The 23016-nt window shown below is 42.9% G+C and overlaps 1 protein-coding gene and 1 pseudogene across 1 annotated transcript; one reads left to right on the top strand and one right to left on the bottom strand.

Moving 5' to 3' along the window:
• Window positions 1–6554: 6554 nt before the first annotated feature.
• Window positions 6555–9258, top strand: LOC123172903 (ABC transporter G family member 1-like). The gene is made up of 7 exons (XM_044589791.1): window positions 6555–7030; window positions 7551–7630; window positions 7708–8172; window positions 8268–8354; window positions 8560–8691; window positions 8786–8974; window positions 9064–9258. The coding sequence occupies exons 1-7, from the start codon at window positions 6658–6660 to the stop codon at window positions 9169–9171; spliced, it is 1434 nt and encodes a 477-aa protein (XP_044445726.1). The 5' UTR covers window positions 6555–6657; the 3' UTR covers window positions 9172–9258.
• Window positions 9259–16606: 7348 nt separating this feature from the next.
• LOC123172899 (G-type lectin S-receptor-like serine/threonine-protein kinase At2g19130) lies at window positions 16607–19229 on the bottom strand (annotated as a pseudogene).
• Window positions 19230–23016: the final 3787 nt, after the last annotated feature.

The following is a 23016-nucleotide window of genomic DNA, read 5'->3' as shown; positions in this document are numbered from 1 at the left end:
CAAGCTAGCCTGCATCATCAGAATAGCCAGCAAGGCCAAGTCTTCTCGAATGCGTCGAGTGGAATACACTGGATCCACATGCTCCTTCTCATGAGTCCATCGATTCCGCGAATGCTAGATAGACATATCACCGACACAATCTGTTCTCTCACATGATCCAAGAACTGATCATCACATAAAATGTCTCACGCCCAAGTGGCTGGATGTAAGCGTGGAAGGTGAAGATTGAACCAAGTTTGCGCTTCATCCCTAAATCCGCGTGCATGGGAACAAGAGACCAATGCATGCATAAGATCCTCCACTTTGGCCAGGCAAACATTGCATAGGCTAAGAGGTTTGATATGTTTATGCTTAAGGGTTGCTTCGTCAGGGAGGATCCTGCGTAGAACTCTCCACCAGAAGACTCTGACCTTAGGCACAACTTTGAGATTCCACAGAGATGTCCACATCTGTTGTTCTGACTTTGAGGCACCGGTAACCATCCCTTCCTCTAGAGCATGACGCTCTTTCTGATTAACGAGAGCACGGTACGCCGACTTGATAGTGTACACACCTGAGTTTTCAAAAGCCCAAGCAAAGAAATCGTCCCACCTCCGGTGCACAATGGTATGTTTTTAATATGGCTTCTGCATCCGGAGCAAGAAAGTTTTGTCGAACAAGATCGGTCTCCCATGTCCAATTTTCTTCATCAATGAGTTCATTGACCGTATGTAAAGTAGTAGGAGTAATTATGGACATGGGAGACATACTGATAGTACCTGGAATCCACTTATCATCCCATATAGAGATAAATCGTCCGTCACCAACGTGCATAATCAAACCCGCCTGAAGGGCCTCGCGCCCAGCCACAATCGCCCGCCATATTGGAGAGGCTGACTTCGGTACTGTGGCATGCATAAAATCTGAATCCAGGAAATACCGGCCCTTCATGACCCGGGCACATAATGAGTCAGGGCTGACCATGAACCTCCACCCACGCTTTCCAAGAAGTGCTAGGTTGAACAGCCCCATGTCACGAAATCCCATTCCCCTTGCCGGCAGGCTGATTGACTGATGAACAGTAGCACAACTGCACGTAAAGTTCACGCCGTACACGTACAGGTGAATTTGATGTAGGTAGCTTAAACTCGATAGTATCAATCTCGACGGAATTCTCGCGTACTTGGCGACGGAAAAACAGTAAGGTTTGATGGCTGTGTACTTAGTATTGTTTTTTCACGGGTGTCAATCTCGTGTCGAGCCTGTTGTACTTTGCATTGCTTTTTCAGCAGCTAGTGTAAATGTGTTAGAGCATCTCTAGCAGACCCTATATAACATCAACCTGCAAAACGTGTGTACAGTTCACGGAAAAATGGCTTTGCGGGCCGGCGAGGGTGGCGGCAGAGTCAGACCCCGCAGAACGGACCCGTAAAAAAGGATATTTGCGGAATATGCTCTTTGACAGGTCGGCTTTGCGGGGTCTGCTCGGCGCCGTCCCCGCTGACCCGCAAATCCGAAATTTGCATTTTAATTTCACACATGAAAATACATTTCTTTGCTATTTTATTTTCTTCAACGGCATTGGATACATAGTAATTTACCAAATAATTGCTAGAATAGCAAGAGCAAAGAAAATAAGAACCACAATTATGCATTTTAGAAGATATCCAACTTCCGTAACAACTCCCACTAGTTGGAGCAATATCATCTCCATGCATTCGTTGTTGATCTGCGGATTCTTGATCTTGCATTCTTCATTTTTTTTCTTTGGTTGTAAAGAAGTAGACGTTGCTTCCTCTCTACTTTCTTTTCTAATTGCACATGCAACCGCATCATTAGCCTCAATTCTACTAAGGAGTGCACGAACATCTATTAAGTTTCTTTCTATCAGTAAATCAATGTATTCTCTTTCCCAATACCAAAATGAGCATCCATCTTTCTACACACATGACGGTGTTCAAAATGAGCTATCGTAATTGAACCGTAGAATATGGTGATAAAGCCCAATGGAAACAACACATACCCCGTCGTTTTCACATTTGAAGAACACCCATCCGGGCTGCTTCGGCGTGCTAGAAGTTAGCCACAACACTGTCCGCGTGCAGTTGTCGCACTGTATGAGCGGCATCAGCGAGCCCGCGAGCCGCTGCGCGAACGCCGAGCCCGGCGGACGGCCGGCTGAATCCTTGTTGGCAAACCGTCGGTGGCGGCTACAGGAAGAACCCGTACGTGCATGTGGCGCTGTGGCTTTGCCGGGGCTGCGTGGGGTGCTCCCCGACCAATCCATAGCTTGGCGCAACCACCGGTGGCCGGAAACGCCAAATCTGGCCGACGATCTGCAACTTTCCGGCTCGCCGATGCAGGAGGAGGCGGAGGGCAAGCTCGGGTGTGTGGCCGTCCTCCGGCGTGATCCCGCCGGCTAGTTTGGCCGGAATCGTAGGCGGCGGCCCGACGGCGGGGGGTGGGGAAAAGCGCGGGGCGAGGGGGAGAGGGGCGGCGGTGATTGTGGAAAAGCGCGGACTGAAATGTCCCCCCCCCCCACCAACCGCTCCTGCTATATACAGGGCACAACAGGACGGGGGGGGGGGCACGTTTTCGCAGGTTGGGACGGGGATTATGCCGCGCCCCGCAAAAAAATTTATGGGCCGGACGCGTTTGCGGCTTCTGATCGGGCAGGAGTTTTCGCTCGGACCCATATCTTGACGGTTATTTTGTGGGTTGCGGCGTTATACGGGGTCTGCTAGAGATGCTCTTACTAGCGGGGTGGACGGGAGGGCGCACCCCTCTCCCGTGTTGGTGCCCGTAGTTGGTCTGGGTGCTGTTAGACACTGTTCTATATTACTGTCTAATTTTTGCTTGTTCTGAATGCCGGTTGTAAATTGGTGGTAGCGTTTTCCGGGGTGTTGCTCTTGGACACGCACAATTGGATTTTGTCGACGCTGTAAAACAAGTTAAATAGAGAGTACTCTACGGTACATAACTTTGACACGTATCCAGTTGGCTATATTGATTTTACGCTAACATGTAGCGTATCGAACGATTGGCACCCAAGAAAAGAATAAGTAAGCACTGTGAGTCAAGCACAACGTCCAAACTAGCACGTGGAATCAAGAGCTTTTCCAGTGACGATGGTGAAATGCTTCTTGCAGAGCGCCAGACACCTGGGGGTTCTGTTCTGGCTGATGTATGGTATTGTAGTTGAGCACCAGAGCACGGCAGGCGACCAATGCATTGTAGTTTTGCTCTTGACTGGGTATGCGTGGTGGAAATTGGATAGTGCGGAGGAAGAAGAACGCCGTGGGCGTGAGCGCCACACACCTGGTTCTCCGGTCGAAATCTCGTCGTCACTCTCCTCCGGTTGCATGGCTTGATCATTTACTCTTGTGTTTCATTTGCATCTTCAGAGTAAAACTTTATTGTTATTTTTTCTTTTGAGAAACCTAACGATGGTCGAAGGAATAATTACAGGATCATGTCGATTGGCCAGCAGGGCAGAATAGGCAACCAAACGCGTAGGCCGACGCGTTTATGGTCCTACCCCGGCCCATTTGTTCAAATCAACCTATTTTTGTTTGTGTTTCTTTTCTGTGGATTGCTTTTGATCTTCTTTTTCTTTATGTCTTCCCCCCTTTTTCTCCTTTCTATCTGTTTTATATTTCTTGATTTATCCATTTTTTTCTATTTTTTTTGCCTTATTCAAAATTATGTAAACTGTCTAAACATTTTTTTGTATTCATGAATATTTTATTTCACATAGTTTTCTAAGTATACGTAAACTGTTTAATATGTGAAGATAACATTTTATGTATTGTTTTTTAAAAGTAAAAATATTAGTATAATGGTATAATTTTTTTAATTGCATGAACTTTTAAATACAAGTTGGAATCTTAACATTATATATTAGGTGTCCTAAAATACCATGATCACATGGATGAAAATAACACAACGCTGCATGGGTCTTGACGCCCATATCATGACACATCACATAAATATAAAATGGCCACTAATTCTAAGTAGAATGAGAATTAGCAACATCTTCATGCAAAAGAAAAAGAGAATTAACAAAATCTATTTTTCTTCATTTGATGATTTCGTTGGAGCATGGAGTAATGATGTATGCATATGACAGGGAGTGCATTAATTTTCATAAAAGTCAAAGTTCACAATCTTTGACAAAATTAATAGATGGACCAGCCCAGCTGCTGCTACTACAACGAAAACGTCCTTTCCCTCCTTGCTATCCTTGAAGGGCGGGACTAATTAAAACAAGGAATAATCAGCATGATTGTCAATGGTCAGAACACTGACATTTGGGAGGCCAATTGGATCCCCAAAGAAACCACACCCAGGCTAATCACATCTCTCATACCGAACCCTCCTAGGAAGGTTTCTGATCTGTTACTACCGGTTAATGCATCATCGAATGTTGACCTAGTTCGGTCAATTTTTTTAGGTATCGATGCAGAAGCAATACTAAGAGCACCGGTATGTACTCGCAATACCGAGGATTTTTGGGCCTAGGCTCCAGACAAGAAGGGGCAATTTACAGTGAGTTCGGCTTACAGGTTCATGCTCTAGACCAAGCGTCAGCGAGAGAGCTGGCTTTCGGGGAGAAGTGGATCATCTACAGATGAAAGAGAAGGAAAATCCTAGAGGTCTCTATGGAAACTCACGATCCCTTCAAAGATCATGGTTTTCACGTGGAGGCTAGCTCGACATTCACTTCCGACAAAGGATGTACTGCACAATAGGAATATGTCAGTTCAAAATGCATGCCCCCTATGCATGGAGTCTCTCACACTGGCGGAAGACCTCGGCATTCATAATATCGTGGTGGCATCGGATTGCCAAGGAGTGGTGAATGGCATCAACCAGGGGACAGGAGGTCCTCACGCTGCTATCATAATGAAATAATCAGTCGCAAAGCTAGTTTTCAGTTTTGTAATTTCATTCATGACCGTAGAAACTTTAATTATGATACTCCTAATCTCACCAAGTTCTCTTGTAACCTAGGAATAGGTAGACATATCTGGTTGGGCAACCCTCATGACCCAACTAGTGTACTACCTCCATCCGGGTTTATTAATCCCCTTTGTATTCTATGCCAAATTTTGACCTTAAATTTAACTAACAAAATGTTAATGCAGTCAGAAAAAACAATATATATGGAAACTATATTCAAACACGAATCCAACGATATAATTTTTGGTGACATGCATTAATATTTTGTTAGTTAAATCTCTAGTCAAAATTTGGCACAAAATACAAAGGGGACTTGTAAATCAGGACGGACGTAGTACATAAGAACATGGCTTTGAATGAATTCCCCCACGTGGAAAGTAAATTGATTTTTTATGCGGAAAATAAATAAATTGATTGTTATCCCGCCATCTGGCTCTGCAAGACCTGTAAGTTGGAATGGAAATTATATTCTTATTAGTACACTGATATTACATCCATTTGATTTACGTGATTGAGAATCATGGTGAAATGGAAACACGCTTCATATTAGTACACTGATAGTACCATCGCAGTGCTCGCGAGGAGTCCTATCGTGTGGCAGTTCCCTGCATTTCTCTGTCGAAACTGTCATGTTGCTCGGACTAGACTTTTCTACTCCTGCTTGAGTGCACAAAGCATGGAGAGAGAACGACAGAAAGAGGGACATGGCCAAATTACGGGTGGCTACATTTTTGGAAAGAGAGGAGCAGAAATTTAGACGGAGACATGTGTGGTATCCATGCATTCCTTGGGCCATTTTTTCTTTGAGAAATCAGCTGCCAAAGTTTTGCACGTATGTACATCAGCTCCTTGGTGATTTGTTCGAGCGGTCAAAAACCAACATTAGCTATTATCTTTAGCTTGAAAAAACATCTTATATTATGGGACGAAAGAAGTAGGTAGCATTCACTCATAATTCCCTAGTACTGGCAAAGTCATGACCTACCAAGCGGTCAGCTTGCTAAGCTACCTACAAAAATTTGCAATAAAAAAAGTCATGACCTCTCACATTGTTTAACCTATATAGAGCAAATAATAAAGCTAACGTAAAACATAAACTTGACTTTGAAGATATAAGTTAAACACAAAAGTAAATGATGAAGCCGCGTACAATTTTCTTCAGGCCGTACCGTCGCGGGCAAAGACCTCTCCAGGCCGGTCCGTCGCGGGCAACCGGAGGAGAGCGAAGACGAGATTTCGACCGGAGAACCAGGTGTGTGGCGCTCACGCCCACGGCGTTCTTCTTCCTCCGCACTCTCCAATTTCCACCACGCATACCCAGTCAAGATCAAAACTACAATACATCGTTCGCGTGCCGTGCTCAAATACAATACAATACATCAGTCCAGAACACAACCTGCAGGTGTCTGGTGGTGCAAGACGCATTTCACCATCGCCACTGGAAAAGCTCTTGACTCCACAGTGCTTACTTTTACTATTCCTCTTTTTTAGCAGAAGTGCTTACTTAGTCTCACACTCGCGCGCGCGCGCACACACACAGACTCACCAGTACTTGTCGCTATATATGAGGCACGATCAAAAGGCGTATTTATATCACCATTGGTTGAGCCCAAGCGTAAACACATAGGCATAAGGGTTTGAATCCGCTAGGTAGAAACAAAGGGAAGAAGCAGGCGGCAGTAGTTGTACAAGAAGGGAGTATCGTTCAGCATCAGCATGGCGACCTCGCTGCTACCACGCTGGGCACCTACACCCAGCCAGTCACAGCCGCGGTGGGGTCCTTCAGCTGCCTCCCTCACAGGGGAGGTACAGCTGCTGGAACCAGCGACATCCGAGGTGAAAGGCGCCATGGGTAGCCGCCACGGAATTCTTTCTGGGGTTGAAGGTATTGATCATCGTGAAGGCCGACTGGAGGGCATCCCTAGCGATGGCGGCGTGTTCATAACGTGGGAGGACGTGTGGGTGACGGCGGTCGACCGCAGGGCCACTATTTTGCACGGCATCAGCGGCAGCGCGCGCCCCGGCCAAGTGCTGGCCATCATGGGACCCTCCGGGTGTGGCAAGACTACACTGCTCGACACCTTGGCCGGTAACCGATTTATTGCTAGATTTGGCACACTGATTTACAGTTTCTAACATATTAATATTGCAGCAGCAATACAGCTAAAAATTTCTGCTAGAAGCCTTAAACATGTCAGTTGATCCGAATAGTATATCCAAGTTGCTACCAGTAACATGTCATATACTACAGTTTACCTTGTGTTTTAAAGTTTCAAAAGGGTGACATGTTAACGTTCCCATAAGGTTGCCTTTTTCTCCCTCTTTTGACATGAATATAACATATGCCCAGCGGTGACTTAACATGCCTGAATAAATATTCGTGGATATACGAGTTACATATAGTTGACATCGGAATTTAAAAACATATTGAAACGGAGAACTTGAAAACAGAAACAGAATGACTTCTTGAAAGCAAAAAATATTCTTCGGATTAATTCTCAAACCTAACTGACATTCAGTTGCAAATTTTGGAACTTTAACATATTGTCCATTCTATTAGAGATTCTGTTTAAGTAACAGGACCTGTTTCGATCAATGTATATACACAGGGAGACTGGACAAGAACCTGAGAAGTAAAGGAGATATTCGGATAAATGGCCGGAGACAGAGGCTCGCCTTTGGAATTTCGGTAAGGTTTTGACCTTAATTTCAAATGCTCATGTGCATTTAAGCAGATAGATTAATAACATCGAATGATTAATTCAGGCATACGTGACGCAAGAGAACATGCTGATGGCCACACTCACGGTGCGTGAGGCCATCTACTACTCGGCACAGATCCAGCTGCCCGATACCATGCTGCTTGCAGATAAGCTGGCCCGCGCCGACGAAGCCATCCAGGAGATGGGGCTCACCAGCACCCTAGATACGCGCATCGGCGGACACAATACTAAGGGCATCAGTGGCGGGCAGCGGAAGCGTCTGAGCATCTGCCTCGAGATCCTCACGAGGCCGCGGCTGCTATTCCTGGACGAGCCTACCAGCGGGCTAGACAGCGCTGCCTCCTTCCATGTGATGAACCGCACAGCTGACCTCGCTGCCAGGGAGGGCATGACCATCGTTGCCGTAGTGCACCAGCCATGCAACGAGGTGTTCGAGATCTTTCATGGCCTTTGCTTGCTTGCCTCTGGACGGACAATTTACTTTGGCCCGGCCACCAATGCCAATGAGGTAATTGACGTCTTCCTTTCCTTTTGTACGATGAGATGAATGCTTATATATTTAGTTTGCTAAGAATTTTCATGCACAATACATTATATTTGCAGTTCTTCTCATCAAATGGCTACCCTTGCCCACCAATGAGAAATCCTTCAGATCATTTCCTGAGGACAATCAACAGAGATTTTGAATTGGTATGTAAGATTTATACAATCATCCACTTATTAAGCTTCAGTCATTAAATGTAAGGAATTAGGGAAATATATATTTAAATTAGAATGCAATACTTGTCCATATAGGTCATTATACTACCGTGTCGTGCATGACACTATACTATGACTGAGATAATTTTAATTCATGCAAAAACATCATTTTATTGACATAGTAATTAACATACAGGAAAGTGGAGAAAGAACAATATCGTCCAAGCCATCTCCAGCAGATGAAGCAATACAAGTTCTGGTAAATGCCTACAAATCCTCCAATACTTCTGAAAATGCCAAAAAGGAAATGCAAGACATAAATGAAATGGTTAGTATTATTCGGTATTTAATTTGTTTAAACTTTGCATGGATATGTTATCTACGTGAGATGAGATATGATATTATTTGGCTTGCTAACCCAGGGTGGAGTGATGATCAGAAGAAACCAAGCTAGTTTCCTGACAAAGGTGTTTGTACTCACCAGAAGATCGTTTGTGAACATGTATAGAGACGTCGGATACTACTGGCTACGTCTTGGCATCTATATTTCCATTAGTCTATGCCTTGGTACCATATATTACAATTTTGGCTATGGATACGATTCCATCCGTGTAAGTTGATAATTAGATCTTGTGTTGATTTCACATATGCACTAGGCTAATTGGAAAAGTAACTAAATTTTATTGTTCCACTGTTTCAGTCTAGATCATCAATGCTAATGTTCACCAGTGGCCTTCTAACATTAATGGCAATTGGAGGATTCCCTTCCTTTGTGGAGGAAATGAAGGTATCAACCTTTTTTGTTTAACTGTATACATATGGAACAAATTTTGTTCACGAAGAAAATAGGAAAACACTTATGGTTAAGTAAATTTGACTATGCAAAAACATGACATGCTGGTATAATGGATAAAAACTTATCAACCTAGTTTGATCATGAAGTGATATATAAAATTACGTCAACTAGAGTAACCTAGTATGAGTGATTTTTATAATTGATAAAATATTGTAGATTTAGTTACTTGTTAGCCTCCAGAACAATGTTGTTGAATGTGAATTAAGTATAAATAGTAGGTTAATCATCTGATTTATTGATATCTGCATACCTAGTTTAGTATGTTATTAATTGTGAAACTGACAGAAGAAAAATAAGAAAATATGTATTATATGGCCCAAGTGAACTAGAGCATGCAAAGCATAGTCCTTATCAATATAGTTGCCAGTGAAATTACTTACCAAACAATCTGAAATACATTAATACAAAAACACCCGAGCTGAAAATTGCACATTTGACTGCTCTACATGGTATATTATCAGAGTATAATATTTGAATAATTTAGACAACATTCATCATTACAGTGTTGTAAAAACAAAAAAAAATAACTACCCTGGAATTCACTAACATATATAGTTTATCCATGTTTTCTTTGTTGTCACCAAAAGTTTGGTTCTGATTTTCGAGCTGTTACTTTTGAAACTTAGTACGAGCAAATATTTCTACCCAATAAAATAAATGTAAAGGCACATGCTATTTATATCACCATAAGTTGGCATATCTTTTACAACAAATTAAAGATAGTTTACCAAGTAGCCTTTAAAGTTTCTTATATTTCACTACTTGAGGTGAGGAGTTCATGAAATCAGTGATGTGTGTAGTCATTAAATAGTATAAAGTTGAATTGCGCCGCTCTTACTTGTAGTCTTGTTTATGGTACCCAGATATTCAGGAGAGAACGGCTAAATGGGCATTATGGTGTGTCAGCATTTGTGATCTCCAATTGGTTGTCAGCCACGCCATATCTTTTCCTTATTGCTATATTACCTGGTGCAATAGCCTACTACCTGTCTGGTCTAAAGAGAAGAGTAGACCATTTTGTATATTTTACGCTTGTCCTTTGTTCGTGCACGATGCTAGTTGAAGGCCTTATGATGACTGTAGCTGCTATCGTGCCAGATTTTCTGATGGGCATCATCACAGGTGTTGGAATACAAGTAATCATGTTGCTCAATTGTGGGTTCTTCCAAATACCTAGTAAACTGCCAAAGATAGTATGGAAGTACCCAATGTTCTACATCTCTTTTCAGAAGTATGCACTTCAAGGATTTTACAAGAATGAGTTCTTGGGTTTGGTATTCGAAAACAACACAGGAGTTGGCAAGGAAACAATAACTGGTGAAGAAGTGATAAGTAAGTTATTTGAGACAGAAATGGGGCACTCAAAATGGGTGGACTTTGTAGTGCTATGTGGAATGATTGTAATGTATAGGTTGCTTTTTGTAGTGATTATTAAGGTTGTCGACATGCTAAAGCCCATATCCAAGGGTGAATCATTTACGTGTCCCGCTCATTGTATTTGTGGCATTGAAAAGCCGTGTACTCGCATTTAACCTCTATATCAAAATAATACTGTAAGATGATAAGGGTACTACTGATAAAATAAAAGGAAAATAAGAGATTTACTGTGATATATCAGATTCATCATTGTGTAATGTTATGAGACCCCGACATTAGGCGAGGACCGATGACTAACCATAGGGGTCAATTCCATCGCACCAGTGTGACACCGTCTACCTGATCGTCTATAACAGTGATTTGCTAATTTGTTGTGTCCAATGGTTGTATGCTGGGAGTTAGTGAAAAACTATAGTGGAGATGAAAAGCTCGTGAAATTTGGAGACATCACAAAATATAGTTGTTGTGAAATGTCGAAAAGTCAGGAAAATTCACACAAACTCGGAGAGAAATAAGGAAGAGTCCAAGAAAATGTGGAAACAATTGTGGAAGCCTCTTTTCCACCCTTTGTGGAAAACAACCCTTCCACTCAGTTATCATTCCCAGCCTAGTTTCCTATAGAATATTAAACATTTCTCCCATCAAGAGCAACAAATATCAAAGGATGTAAGCACGGATATTTCAAAGGAGAATTAAAATCATTAAGGCTCAGCAAAATCTGACCCGCAACCACAACAATGACTATTAGAACTATGGCTGAAAGGGGCATGACCAGATTGTAACATCCCAGAGTTTTTTCGGTTATTGCGATCATGACAAAATGATGTTGATCGTCCACCGGAAAAGATTGGTTTTACTGGACAACCAAGCTCGCAAACGAAAACTGACAGGGCGTGACATGCCCTCCTACATGGCTTTCATCTTTGAACAAGAAGCATGCGGTCGCGTGGAATCTTGTCTAACGTCAACAGAGACCTGATAGGCCCAGCTCCAATTTTCAAATTATCTAATTCTCCCGCCTCACTATTCGTGTAGGCTTGCTAACCCAAATATTGTCACAGTATGTGGCACATATCCCTACGAATCACATTTGAAATGGATGTCCTGGATAGCCGGGTGCACCGACACCTCAGACCAAAAAAATCCAGTCTCATACAGTTGTGCCATGTGGGTGAATAGAAAATGAAACGGTAAGATGAAGAAGACTCTCACCAGATTTTTTCTAGTGAGGTACAGGAAGGCGAGGGGATGTCAGCAGGGGTGCATGGCAGGGATTGCGGTCGTTGGTGGGGAGGTCAGATACTAGTGGCGTGTGCTAAGTGCGTCACTAACTACGTTTTTCAAACGTTGCTAGTAGGCTTCCCTATACTAGTGGTTTCGCTTATTCCTTTGGTGGAGTTCATTGTTTTCCCGATTTCTTAATGTGACTAGGGTTCCTTACCACGCAATGTGGATCACATCACTTCCCTCAATTTGTTGCACATCATGGCATGCTCAAATATCCTGTTGATTCAAACACTGCCCAGTCACTTTAGGTCTTGTCGAATAGTCAGACATCCAAAGTGGCAGAAGATTGAGCAAATCGCCAGAAAAATATTTAAAAACCAAGTTAGTAAGGATGTAATGGCATCTCCAAAGCTGGCCCACAAATGTTGTCCGGGCACTATGACTCCGAGACATATAATAGAGGTTTGAGGGCCCGCTTTGGATATGCCCTAACCCCCGGCTAACCTGTAACTATTCATTATATCAGCTTCATTTCTCTAGTACCTTTTGATTGCTGCTGCTGTTTGCCTTCATGTTTGAGAAAGTTGGTTCAATAGTTAGCTTGCCTGCTAAGGTGTTAAATCTGATTTGTGATAAACATAAGCAGAATCTCATTACTAGACTGATACTATGTTCATTTGATTCATGCATGATCGAGAATCATGGTGAAATGAAAACACCTTTTGTATTTTGTCTGTCCAGAGGTGCAGGCACAACAAACCATGTTTATTTTTTTGGAAAAGGAGGTTTGACCCGAGCCTCTGCATCTGAACGATGCATGCAGCCATATTATTAAAAAAGTCCCAAAATATCACAAGGTCTTCAAAGTATTACAACTCGCAAAAGGTGCAAAGAAAAATAAAAAACCGCAATGCCACAACCGGTATGAATTAAAGGATTAGGGCCCTAGACTCCTATCTTGTTATGCGACCGCCATCCAAACCGATTGAATATAGCCCGTGCTACCATCTCCCATTGGTTGCACCCAGTAACCATGGCTCTCTGGAGTCCGTAGGAGTGAGTAAGAACCACATACGGATCCATGCCGTAGATCTGAAGATGACCTGCAAGAAGTTTAAAATGTGTTGTCTGTTAAAGATCACATCATTCCTGCAGTTCCATATAGCCCACATAAGTGCACATATTCCAATTCGAATACAAGCCGCACTAAGAAGTTCCACCCTAGCTAACCACGTCCCAAATAATGATTCAATGCTAACTGGAGGGACGGTGTTGAAGGCTATATGAATCGTGCGCCAAAGTAATTTTGCGAGAGGGCAATCTATGAAGAGATGTTGAATTGTTTCATCATGATCATAAAAACAACATCGTGAACTGCCTACCCATCTTCGCTTTAACAAATTATCTTTAGTGAGTATCACTTGCTTGTGGACAAACCACATAAAAATTTTTAATATGTAAGGGCACCTTAACCTTCCAGATATGAATAGATCTCGGAATTGGGCCAGAGTTAATCAGGCACAACGAACCATGTGAGCTGGAGAAAGAAGGAAGCTAGCCCATTGCAGTGCACCCCATGACCATGAGACCAGGCACCTTCCTATCGTGTGCCAATTCCCTAAGTTTCAATATCGAGACTAGACTTTTCTACTCCTGCTTGAGTACAACAGAATTTAGACGCACGTATTGGTGGTATCCATGCATTCTTGGGCCCATTTTTTGGAGCAATGCACGTGATGTTTAATTGGAATGGTACACGTGGTACGAAGAATCTTATCCCTCGACTAGCCAGAGCCTGCTGTCCACGGCTTGGGAATCACAACGTACGTATGATGCAAACGTGTACGATCTGTTTACCAGCTAAGGACCAAAACAATAACAAACACCGGCGTTAGGCAAGGACCAATGACCGACCACAGCGGTTGGTCCAGTGGTTGTACCTGTACGCTGGGAGCTAGTGAAAAATTCCAGATGAGACAAAAAAAACTCAAGAAATTTGGAGAAATCACAAAAGAAAGTTGCCACTAAATGCCGAAACGTCAGAAAAATTCACCCGAACCTGAAGAGAAAAAACGAAGAGTCCAAGAAAATGTATAAAAATTGTGGAGGCCTCTTTTCTACACTTTGTGGAAAGCAACCCTTACACTCAGCAATAATATCCAACCTGGTTTCCTGTAGAAGATTGAGCATTTCTCCCCTCAAGAGCAACAAACATCAAATGATGTTTATTCAAAGGAGAATTAAAGATCATCAAGCCTCAAGAGAATTTGACCCGCAACCACAACAATGACTATTGTGACTATGCCTCAAAGGGGTATGACCACATGACCGTGGGTGGTTTAAGCTTACGGGTGAGAGGATAAGAATTTTAGGCAGAAGATACGGGTGGTATACATTCATTCATGGGCATTCATGGGCCCACTTTTTGGGGCAATGCGCGTCGGATTTTATTTGGATTGATCCCAACGCACTACATTTTTTCTCGAACGACTAGCTTAGAGCGAGTTGTCCACATCTTCTGGAACGACATCATACGATACAAAGACATCTGACCGGCTATAGCTAACGGCCAAAATGACAACAAAGACTGGCGTCGAGCTAAAACCGATGACCATAGGGGTCAATTCCACTGCACGAGGGTGATAAAAACTACCTAATTGTCTGTAACAGGGATGTGTTTCTTTTTGAAAACTAAAGCAATGTGTTTTAAAAAAAACTAACAGCGATATGTTAGTTTGACGCGTCCACCGGTCGTATGCTGCCTATTCTATGTCTCCACCAAAGCCCAAGAGTTTATTGATAGTTGCAGTGAAGACCCTCAAAATTTGTGGAAAAGCTCAAGAATTTTGGAGAAATCACAAAAAAGGTTAATAATGTCAAAATGTCAAAAAATACACCTGGACTTAGGAAGAAATAAGGAAAAATCCATGAAAAAGTGAATTTTTTCTTGAGGCCTTTTCTCACTGCTTCGCCGAAAACAACCCATCAAAATATTTCTTGTAACTTATTGCACACATGTAACACGTGTTATTACATGATAGGTCTGGACACAACACATTTTTTATATCAGACAAAATATTTTTAAGGCCATGACATATATACACCTATATTTTGCCTATGTATGTTCGAGGTACATAAGTGGGAAGCACGAGCATGCTGTTATACACGAGATATATAAACATTACATCACATATATAAACGACATACATGATTATTATTAGAAATAGATTTTATAATGACTTCTCCCCTATGAACTTCTGTAAGCGTTCTTCATCTAATTATTATTGCGAGCATAGGTCAGAGCAGCCGGAATGTGTGTGTTGATCAGGTATGAGCCCCAATCGATGCATGCAGGATCACAATCAAACGTGGAGCCATCCTTCAGCTGGTCTGTAGAGGTTACTGCCCACAAATTTCTCATGTTCGTGTCATCAAAGCTTCATAGGATGGAGGGAAAAGTTAGATAAGTATCGTAGATGTAAATGAGCACAAAATAATTTAACCAAGAACAATAACAAAATTGTTTGCAACGTTTGTATATATCTGCCAACAAAGAAAACCCTTGATATATATGTAGAAATTGGGCATTTATTATTGATAGATAAGTGGGTTTAATGTGTGATGGTAATATTAGCTGTATGCGTATCTTAACAGCTAGCATCAATACAAACTCCCTCCATTTCTTTTTAGCCCTCTTATAAAATTTGGTCAAAGTCAAACTTTATAAAGTTTGACTAACTTTGTAGGAAAAAATATCAACATCTACAATATTAAAACTATATGGTATGAAAATTAATTTCATGATGCATCTAATAATATTGATTTCATATTGTGAGTGTTGATAATTTTTCCTATAAATTCATTCAAAGTTGATAAAGTTTGACTTTGACCAAATTTTATATGCGGAATAACAAGAAACAGAGGGAGTGTTGTTATTTTTATCAATAATATGAGGTAGGGCGTTTCGGTGCCCAGCCTCATCTGCACCTGGTTGGAAAAAATTCGTAAAAAATCAAAAAAAATCAAAAAAATCCCAAAAAATTTGTGCAGCAGAAAATTTTATGCGTGAGGCCCGCTCCAAATTTCAATTCATTTGGACATCTGAGCAGCTCTCAGCAAAAAAGACAACTTGGACCAAAACAGTACATGAACATGAAACTTTTTTACAGACCCCCAATTTGTCTTTTTTGCCGAGAGCTCCTAAAATGTCCAAATGATTTGAAAATTGGAGCGGACCTCACGCTGCACAAAAAAATTGATTTTTTTCAGTATTTGTTTTGATTTTTTTCTTCAACGCAGGTGCAGATGAGCTCGGGTACAGAGGAGGATTTTCAGGCACTAGTGCACATGTTGTATGGACAACACTAGATTTTGGATCATTGCTATACTTTTTCCATTAACAGAAAGCACTAGCTTGTCCTTCACCATAAATGGTACAAACTTTGGGCAAGATGTGTATATTGGATAGAGTAGAGCTACCAACTACCGCTAGCTATGACCAGTTGTGGTGATGTACTACTCGAAACATAACATGGACACGGAGCAACTCATGGTTGGTTTTGTGGAATTTTCATTTAGCCATTCCAATGAATAAACATTCAAAGAACTAAGTCGTACTGAGCAAATAAAGCTAGTGTTGTCAAAAAAATCACAAGTTCAAATAGCATTCAAAGATATTAAAGCTATCTTCTGTGAAATGAGTGCCGGAAGAAATTATTACTATTTGAGACTATAAAAACGAAATAAAGTTAATTATGTTCTAATATAGTTAAGTAGAAGATGCTCACCACCCTTTGAAGAATGCATATGGGGCGTACAACTTTGCTACAAGTATCAGGAAATTGTAGCCACGCTTGAGCTTATCGTAATGTTGGGACACTGAATGCCCAAATACACTCATCACATGCAATGTCTGTATATCACAAGATTACACAAGTCATTACACAATTCATAGTTGTAACATATTTGTTTGACAATTCCTTGTAAGACCCCATTTAAACGACCCGAATATACATGTTCATTTTTTTCTATAAGATTTGTCCATCTCTTGTATAACTCGATAGATTCTAAGTTGCACTATTGTAACACCAACTGAACCAAGAAAACTATCTTAGAGATTGAACCTTCAAATTTTTAGCAAGTATTATTGACATATTTATATCCACATAGATAAGGGTATACATGAATTTGAAAAGAAATTTGTACTTACCTCCAGTGCTAGGTTATACCGCAGGATCATGTACAAACGAAAAAATGTGTATTTCTTGAAAACTTTCACCCTTCTATCCTTGACAATCCTCCCGTCCTTGGTTACACGAGGATTAGAGCGGAAATACTCATAGCCCGATTCCAGAAAAGTGGAAAAAAGCAATGGGTTCCGATGACCTGTGGTTACATGGTACCCTGTAGTACCTCTCATTGTTGTCAATACTCGGCTATAATCCCTTCCTATAAGTTTTGCCATTCCAAAGTCTGCAATTTTTGGAAGGAGTGAAGAATCAAGAAGTATGTTCTCTGGCTTGATATCACAGTGTATGATGCAGTCTCGGCAGCTGTCATGCAAGTAGGCCAACCCTCTTGCAACTCCTAGGCCTATCTGATACCTAGCAGTCCAATTCAACATGGTAGAATTGCTTCGAAATAGATGGACATCAAGAGAGTGATTTGACATGTATTCATAAACAAGCAACCTCTTGGAACCATCACAACAGAAACCAACAAGCTTAACCAAATTGATGTGTTGAACAGCTCCGATTGTGCTCACTTCGGCTCTGAATTGCTTCTCTCCTTGATAAGCACCATTGAGCATCTTCACTGCTATGGCATTGGAGCCCTTTATAAACCCCTTGAATACATAACCAAAACCACCTCCCCCCAACTTATCTGTGAATTTTTTTGTTGCCCGTTGTAGATCACTATATCTGAATGCAATGATTCCAGTACAAACTTGAGAATCATTCAGTATCTGACCAGAGTTCTTCTGTTTGTTCTTCCAGATCATCAGTAAGAGGATAAGTGCAAATAAGCCTAAAATAGAAACGCCTGTACCAGTTACAATTCCAATAACAATCCCTCTTCTGTTTTTTTTTCAAACTTTGTACATCTTTAGCAGAAAGACGAAGGTAAAGAGTTTCTCTGTTTGAATTGGTAGTGCCACTACATGGTAGTGCTCTTATATTGAGCAATTTGTTATGCCACATAGAACATCCATTGTCGCCAAAGGAGTAGGCTGTGCAAGAGCAATTATTCAGGCAAACTTGTGCGCACTCACTCGCACTTGCAGCAGCATCTACTTCTGGGGCATCGTTGGGCAACTTAACACATGGCATAGAATAGAACTTGTCTGTGGTATGTGTTGTTCCTCTATGGCTAATGCAGTCTAACTTAGTCTTCCTTGAGCACCCACCTGCTCGATCTTCTAGGTCCCAATCCTTGGGGGATGTTATGGTGAAGCCCTCCATACAATTGCAGTGCGGAAAATCATTATCGTTGCAAATTGTGAAAGGTCCACAAATTGCATCAACGTCACACTGATCTCTTGGTTGGGCATTTATCATTACCCAATCAGGTGTGCCCTTCATCCAAATGAATGTCTTCATTTGACCCGAGATGTCAATTACATTACGAGTAAGCATATTGGGATCCATATATTGAGGCACTAATTTATATGTCCAGTACTTCTCTCTGTCATTGTGGACAAAATTTGCACTAATAGAGTGGCGGGCAGCCATCTCTGGAATTCCAGAAAAATATTTGCCGTTCCATGCACCGCTGGACCAATAGGGTATGGATGAGTTGAGTGCTACAAGCACTATCTGGTCAACAGCGGCCGGGTCTACTTCATAATAATAGACACCGGTAGCTGGGTCAGTCAAGCTTTTCCAAGAAACAAAACGGCGATTCAGGCCGGTGGCCTTATCCCATCCATGCTTGGCCCCAGGAAAAAATGTATCCGTGGGGTGATCAAAGCTCTGCCATAGAAACTCTGACAAGTTTGAAGAGTCTGCGAGTACGAGATTTCCAGTACTCAGCAGCCTAGCAGTGGTGCTATTTCTGGAGATGTTTGCTTGTGTGGACCAGATTATGGACATGGTGGACCGGTTTAAGATGACAAGGTTGCCATCGTGGGAAATGGTGAGCTCAAGTGAGGTGGTGTTCTTGACTGGGTTATCCCTATTTCCAACCCATGCTGGAGTGAATTTAGGGACTGTGTTGAACCATATGCCAAGGTACCAGTTGGTGGTGCCTTCGGCCTGGAAGAAGCCGAGCGCGTACCTGCCGTTGCCGGAGATGAGCTTGTCGTCGACGGCAAGTGATTGGCCGGCCAAGATGGTGTCCGTCGCTGCAGAGTTTGCTGGGGTGTGGATGCAGGAGAGCAGGGTGAAAACAATTAGGAAGGGCGGCATGGTGAACGGTGGTGAGGGCGTGCAGACTACTGCGGAAGCTTGTTGTGCAGAGGCTACAAATATAGGCTGGGTGCTCACCTCGGTTCAAAAACACTGGTGAGTCTTTGTGTGTGTGTCACTAAGCACTTCTGTTCAAAAAAAGAAGAAGAAAATAATAGTATAAGTAAGCATTGTGAGTCAAGCACAACGTCCAAACTAGCACGTGGTGTCTAGAGCTTTTCCACTGGCGATGGCGAAATGCGTCTTGCAGCGCACCAGACACCTGCAGGTTGTGTTCTGGACTGATGTATTGTGTATTGTAGTTGAGCACGGCAAGCGACCAATGTATTGTAGTTTTGCTCTGGATTGGCTATACGAGGTGGAAATTGGAGAGTGTGGAGGAAGAAGAACGGCGTCGGCGTGAGCGCCAGACACTTGGTTCGCTGGTCGAAATCTCGTCGTTGCTCCCCTCCGGTTGCCTGCGACAGACCGGCCTGAAGAGGTCTTTGCCCACGACGGACGGGCCAGAAGAAAATTGGCTTCACCATTTACTCTTGTGTTCCACTTACATCTTTAGAGTAAAACTTATTGTTATATCGAATATCCAATTCTGAGCCAAGGCTCATCTGCACCCGGTGAACAGTAAATTTTAAAAAAATAGAGAAAGGAAAAAAATGATATTCTTTTTGCATGAAAGATATTTGAATGCGTGAGGTACGTGCCAAATTTCAAAGCATTTGGACTTCTGACTAGCTAGCTCTCACAAAAAAAAAAACAAAATTAGGTCCTGAAATTTGACTTTTTTACTGAGAGCTACTTAGACATTCAAATGTTTCAAAATTTGGCATGTACATCATGTACTCAAGCATCTTTCTCCAAGAAAAAATCAGAACGTTTTGAATTTATTTAGTATTTTTAACGATTTTTTGTTCACTTGGAGCGTGGGAGCCAACATTCCTCAATCATGTAGCTTTATTATTTTCTCTATATATAGATTAAACAATATGAGAGGTCATGACAGTACAAAGTTGAGTCACTTATTTTGGGATCAAGGGAGTAGATAATACCCAATGTTGGGTTTTGATCTCTGGAAAAAATCATCCGAGAGCTGATGTACCCACGTGCAAAACTTGCATGCAAGCAAGCGGGCAGGCTGATTTTTTTGCGGGGGATTGTGAGAGCTTTATTCAAACAAAAACGCTCCTAGGATCATCAGCCATCAGGCTACTGATCAGGAACGAGCCTGAGTTTTCAAAAGCCCAAGCAAAGAAATCGTCCCACCTCCGGTGCACAATGGTATGTTTTTAATATGGCTTCTGCATCCGGAGCAAGAAAGTTTTGTCGAACAAGATCGGTCTCCCATGTCCAATTTTCTTCATCAATGAGTTCATTGACCATATGTAAAGTAGTAGGAGTAATTATGGACATGGGAGACATACTGATAGTACCTGGAATCCACTTATCATCCCATATAGAGATAAATCGTCCGTCACCAAGGTGCATAATCAAACCCGCCTGAAGGGCCTCGCGCCCAGCCACAATCGCCCGCCATATTGGAGAGGCTGACTTCGGTACTGTGGCATGCATAAAATCTGAATCCAGGAAATACCGGCCCTTCATGACCCGGGCACATAATGAGTCAGGGCTGACCATGAACCTCCACCCACGCTTTCCAAGAAGTGCTAGGTTGAACAGCCCCATGTCATGAAATCCCATTCCCCTTGCCGGCAGGCTGATTGACTGATGAACAGTAGCACAACTGCACGTAAAGTTCACGCCGTACACGTACAGGTGAATTTGATGTAGGTAGCTTAAACTCGATAGTATCAATCTCGACGGAATTCTCGCGTACTTGGCGACGGAAAAACAGTAAGGTTTGATGGCTGTGTACTTAGTATTGTTTTTTCACGGGTGTCAATCTCGTGTCGAGCCTGTTGTACTTTGCATTGCTTTTTCAGCAGCTAGTGTAAATGTGTTAGAGCATCTCTAGCAGACCCTATATAACACCGACCTGCAAAACGTGTATACAATTCACGGAAAAATGGCTTTGCGGGCCGGCGAGGGTGGCGGCAGAGTCAGACCCCGCAGAACGGACCCGTAAAAAAGGATATTTGCGGAATATGCTCTTTTACAGGTCGGCTTTGCGGGGTCTGCTCGGCGCCGTCCCCGCTGAACCGCAAATCCGAAATTTGCATTTTAATTTCACACATGAAAATACATTTCTTTGCTATTTTATTTTCTTCAACGGCATTGGATACATAGTAATTTACCAAATAATTGCTAGAATAGCAAGACCAAAGAAAATAAGAACCACAATTATGCATTTTAGAAGATATCCAACTTCCGTAACAACTCCCACTAGTTGGAGCAATATCATCTCCATGCATTCGTTGTTGATCTGCGGATTCTTGATCTTGCATTCTTCATTCTTTTTCTTTGGTTGTAAAGAAGTAGACGTTGCTTCCTCTCTACTTTCTTTTCTAATTGCACATGCAACCGCATCATTAGCCTCAATTCTACTAAGGAGTGCACGAACATCTATTAAGTTTCTTTCTATCAGTAAATCAATGTATTCTCTTTCCCAATACCAAAATGAGCATCCATCTTTCTACACACATGACGGTGTTCAAAATGAGCTATCGTAATTGAACCGTAGAATATGGTGATAAAGCCCAATGGAAACAACACATACCCCGTCGTTTTCACATTTGAAGAACACCCATCCGGGCTGCTTCGGCGTGCTAGAAGTTAGCCGCAACACTGTCCGCGTGCAGTTGTCGCACTGTATGAGCGGCATCAGCGAGCCCGCGAGCCGCTGCGCGAACGCCGAGCCCGGCGGACGGCCGGCTGAATCCTTGTTGGCAAACCGTCGGTGGCGGCTACAGGAAGAACCCGTACGTGCATGTGGCGCTGTGGCTTTGCCGGGGCTGCGTGGGGTGCTCCCCGACCAATCCATAGCTTGGCGCAACCACCGGTGGCCGGAAACGCCAAATCTGGCCGACGATCTGCAACTTTCCGGCTCGCCGATGCAGGAGGAGGCGGAGGGCAAGCTCGGGTGTGTGGCCGTCCTCCGGCGTGATCCCGCCGGCTAGTTTGGCCGGAATCGTAGGCGGCGGCCCGACGGCGGGGGGTGGGGAAAAGCGCGGGGCGAGGGGGAGAGGGGCGGCGGTGATTGTGGAAAAGCGCGGGCTGAAATGTCCCCCCCCCACCAACCGCTCCTGCTATATACAGGGCACAACAGGACGGGGGGGGCACGTTTTCGCAGGTTGGGACGGGGATTATGCCGCGCCCCGCAAAAAAATTTATGGGCCGGACGCGTTTGCGGCTTCTGATCGGGCAGGAGTTTTCGCTCGGACCCATATCTTGACGGTTATTTTGTGGGTTGCGGCGTTATACGGGGTCTGCTAGAGATGCTCTTACTAGCGGGGTGGACGGGAGGGCGCACCCCTCTCCCGTGTTGGTGCCCGTAGTTGGTCTGGGTGCTGTTAGACACTGTTCTATATTACTGTCTAATTTTTGCTTGTTCTGAATGCCGGTTGTAAATTGGTGGTAGCGTTTTCCGGGGTGTTGCTCTTGGACACGCAATTGGATTTTGTCGACGCTGTAAAACAAGTTAAATAGAGAGTACTCTACGGTACATAACTTTGACACGTATCCAGTTGGCTATATTTATTTTACGCTAACATGTAGCGTATCGAACGATTGGCACCCAAGAAAAGAATAAGTAAGCACTGTGAGTCAAGCACAACGTCCAAACTAGCACGTGGAATCAAGAGCTTTTCCAGTGACGATGGTGAAATGCTTCTTG

This window comes from Triticum aestivum, unplaced genomic scaffold (assembly GCF_018294505.1).
Source record: "Triticum aestivum cultivar Chinese Spring unplaced genomic scaffold, IWGSC CS RefSeq v2.1 scaffold15207, whole genome shotgun sequence".
NCBI classification, from domain to species: Eukaryota; Viridiplantae; Streptophyta; class Magnoliopsida; order Poales; family Poaceae; genus Triticum; species Triticum aestivum.
Note: the sequence above shows the minus strand (reverse complement) of the source record. Positions and strands in the feature narration are given on the sequence as shown.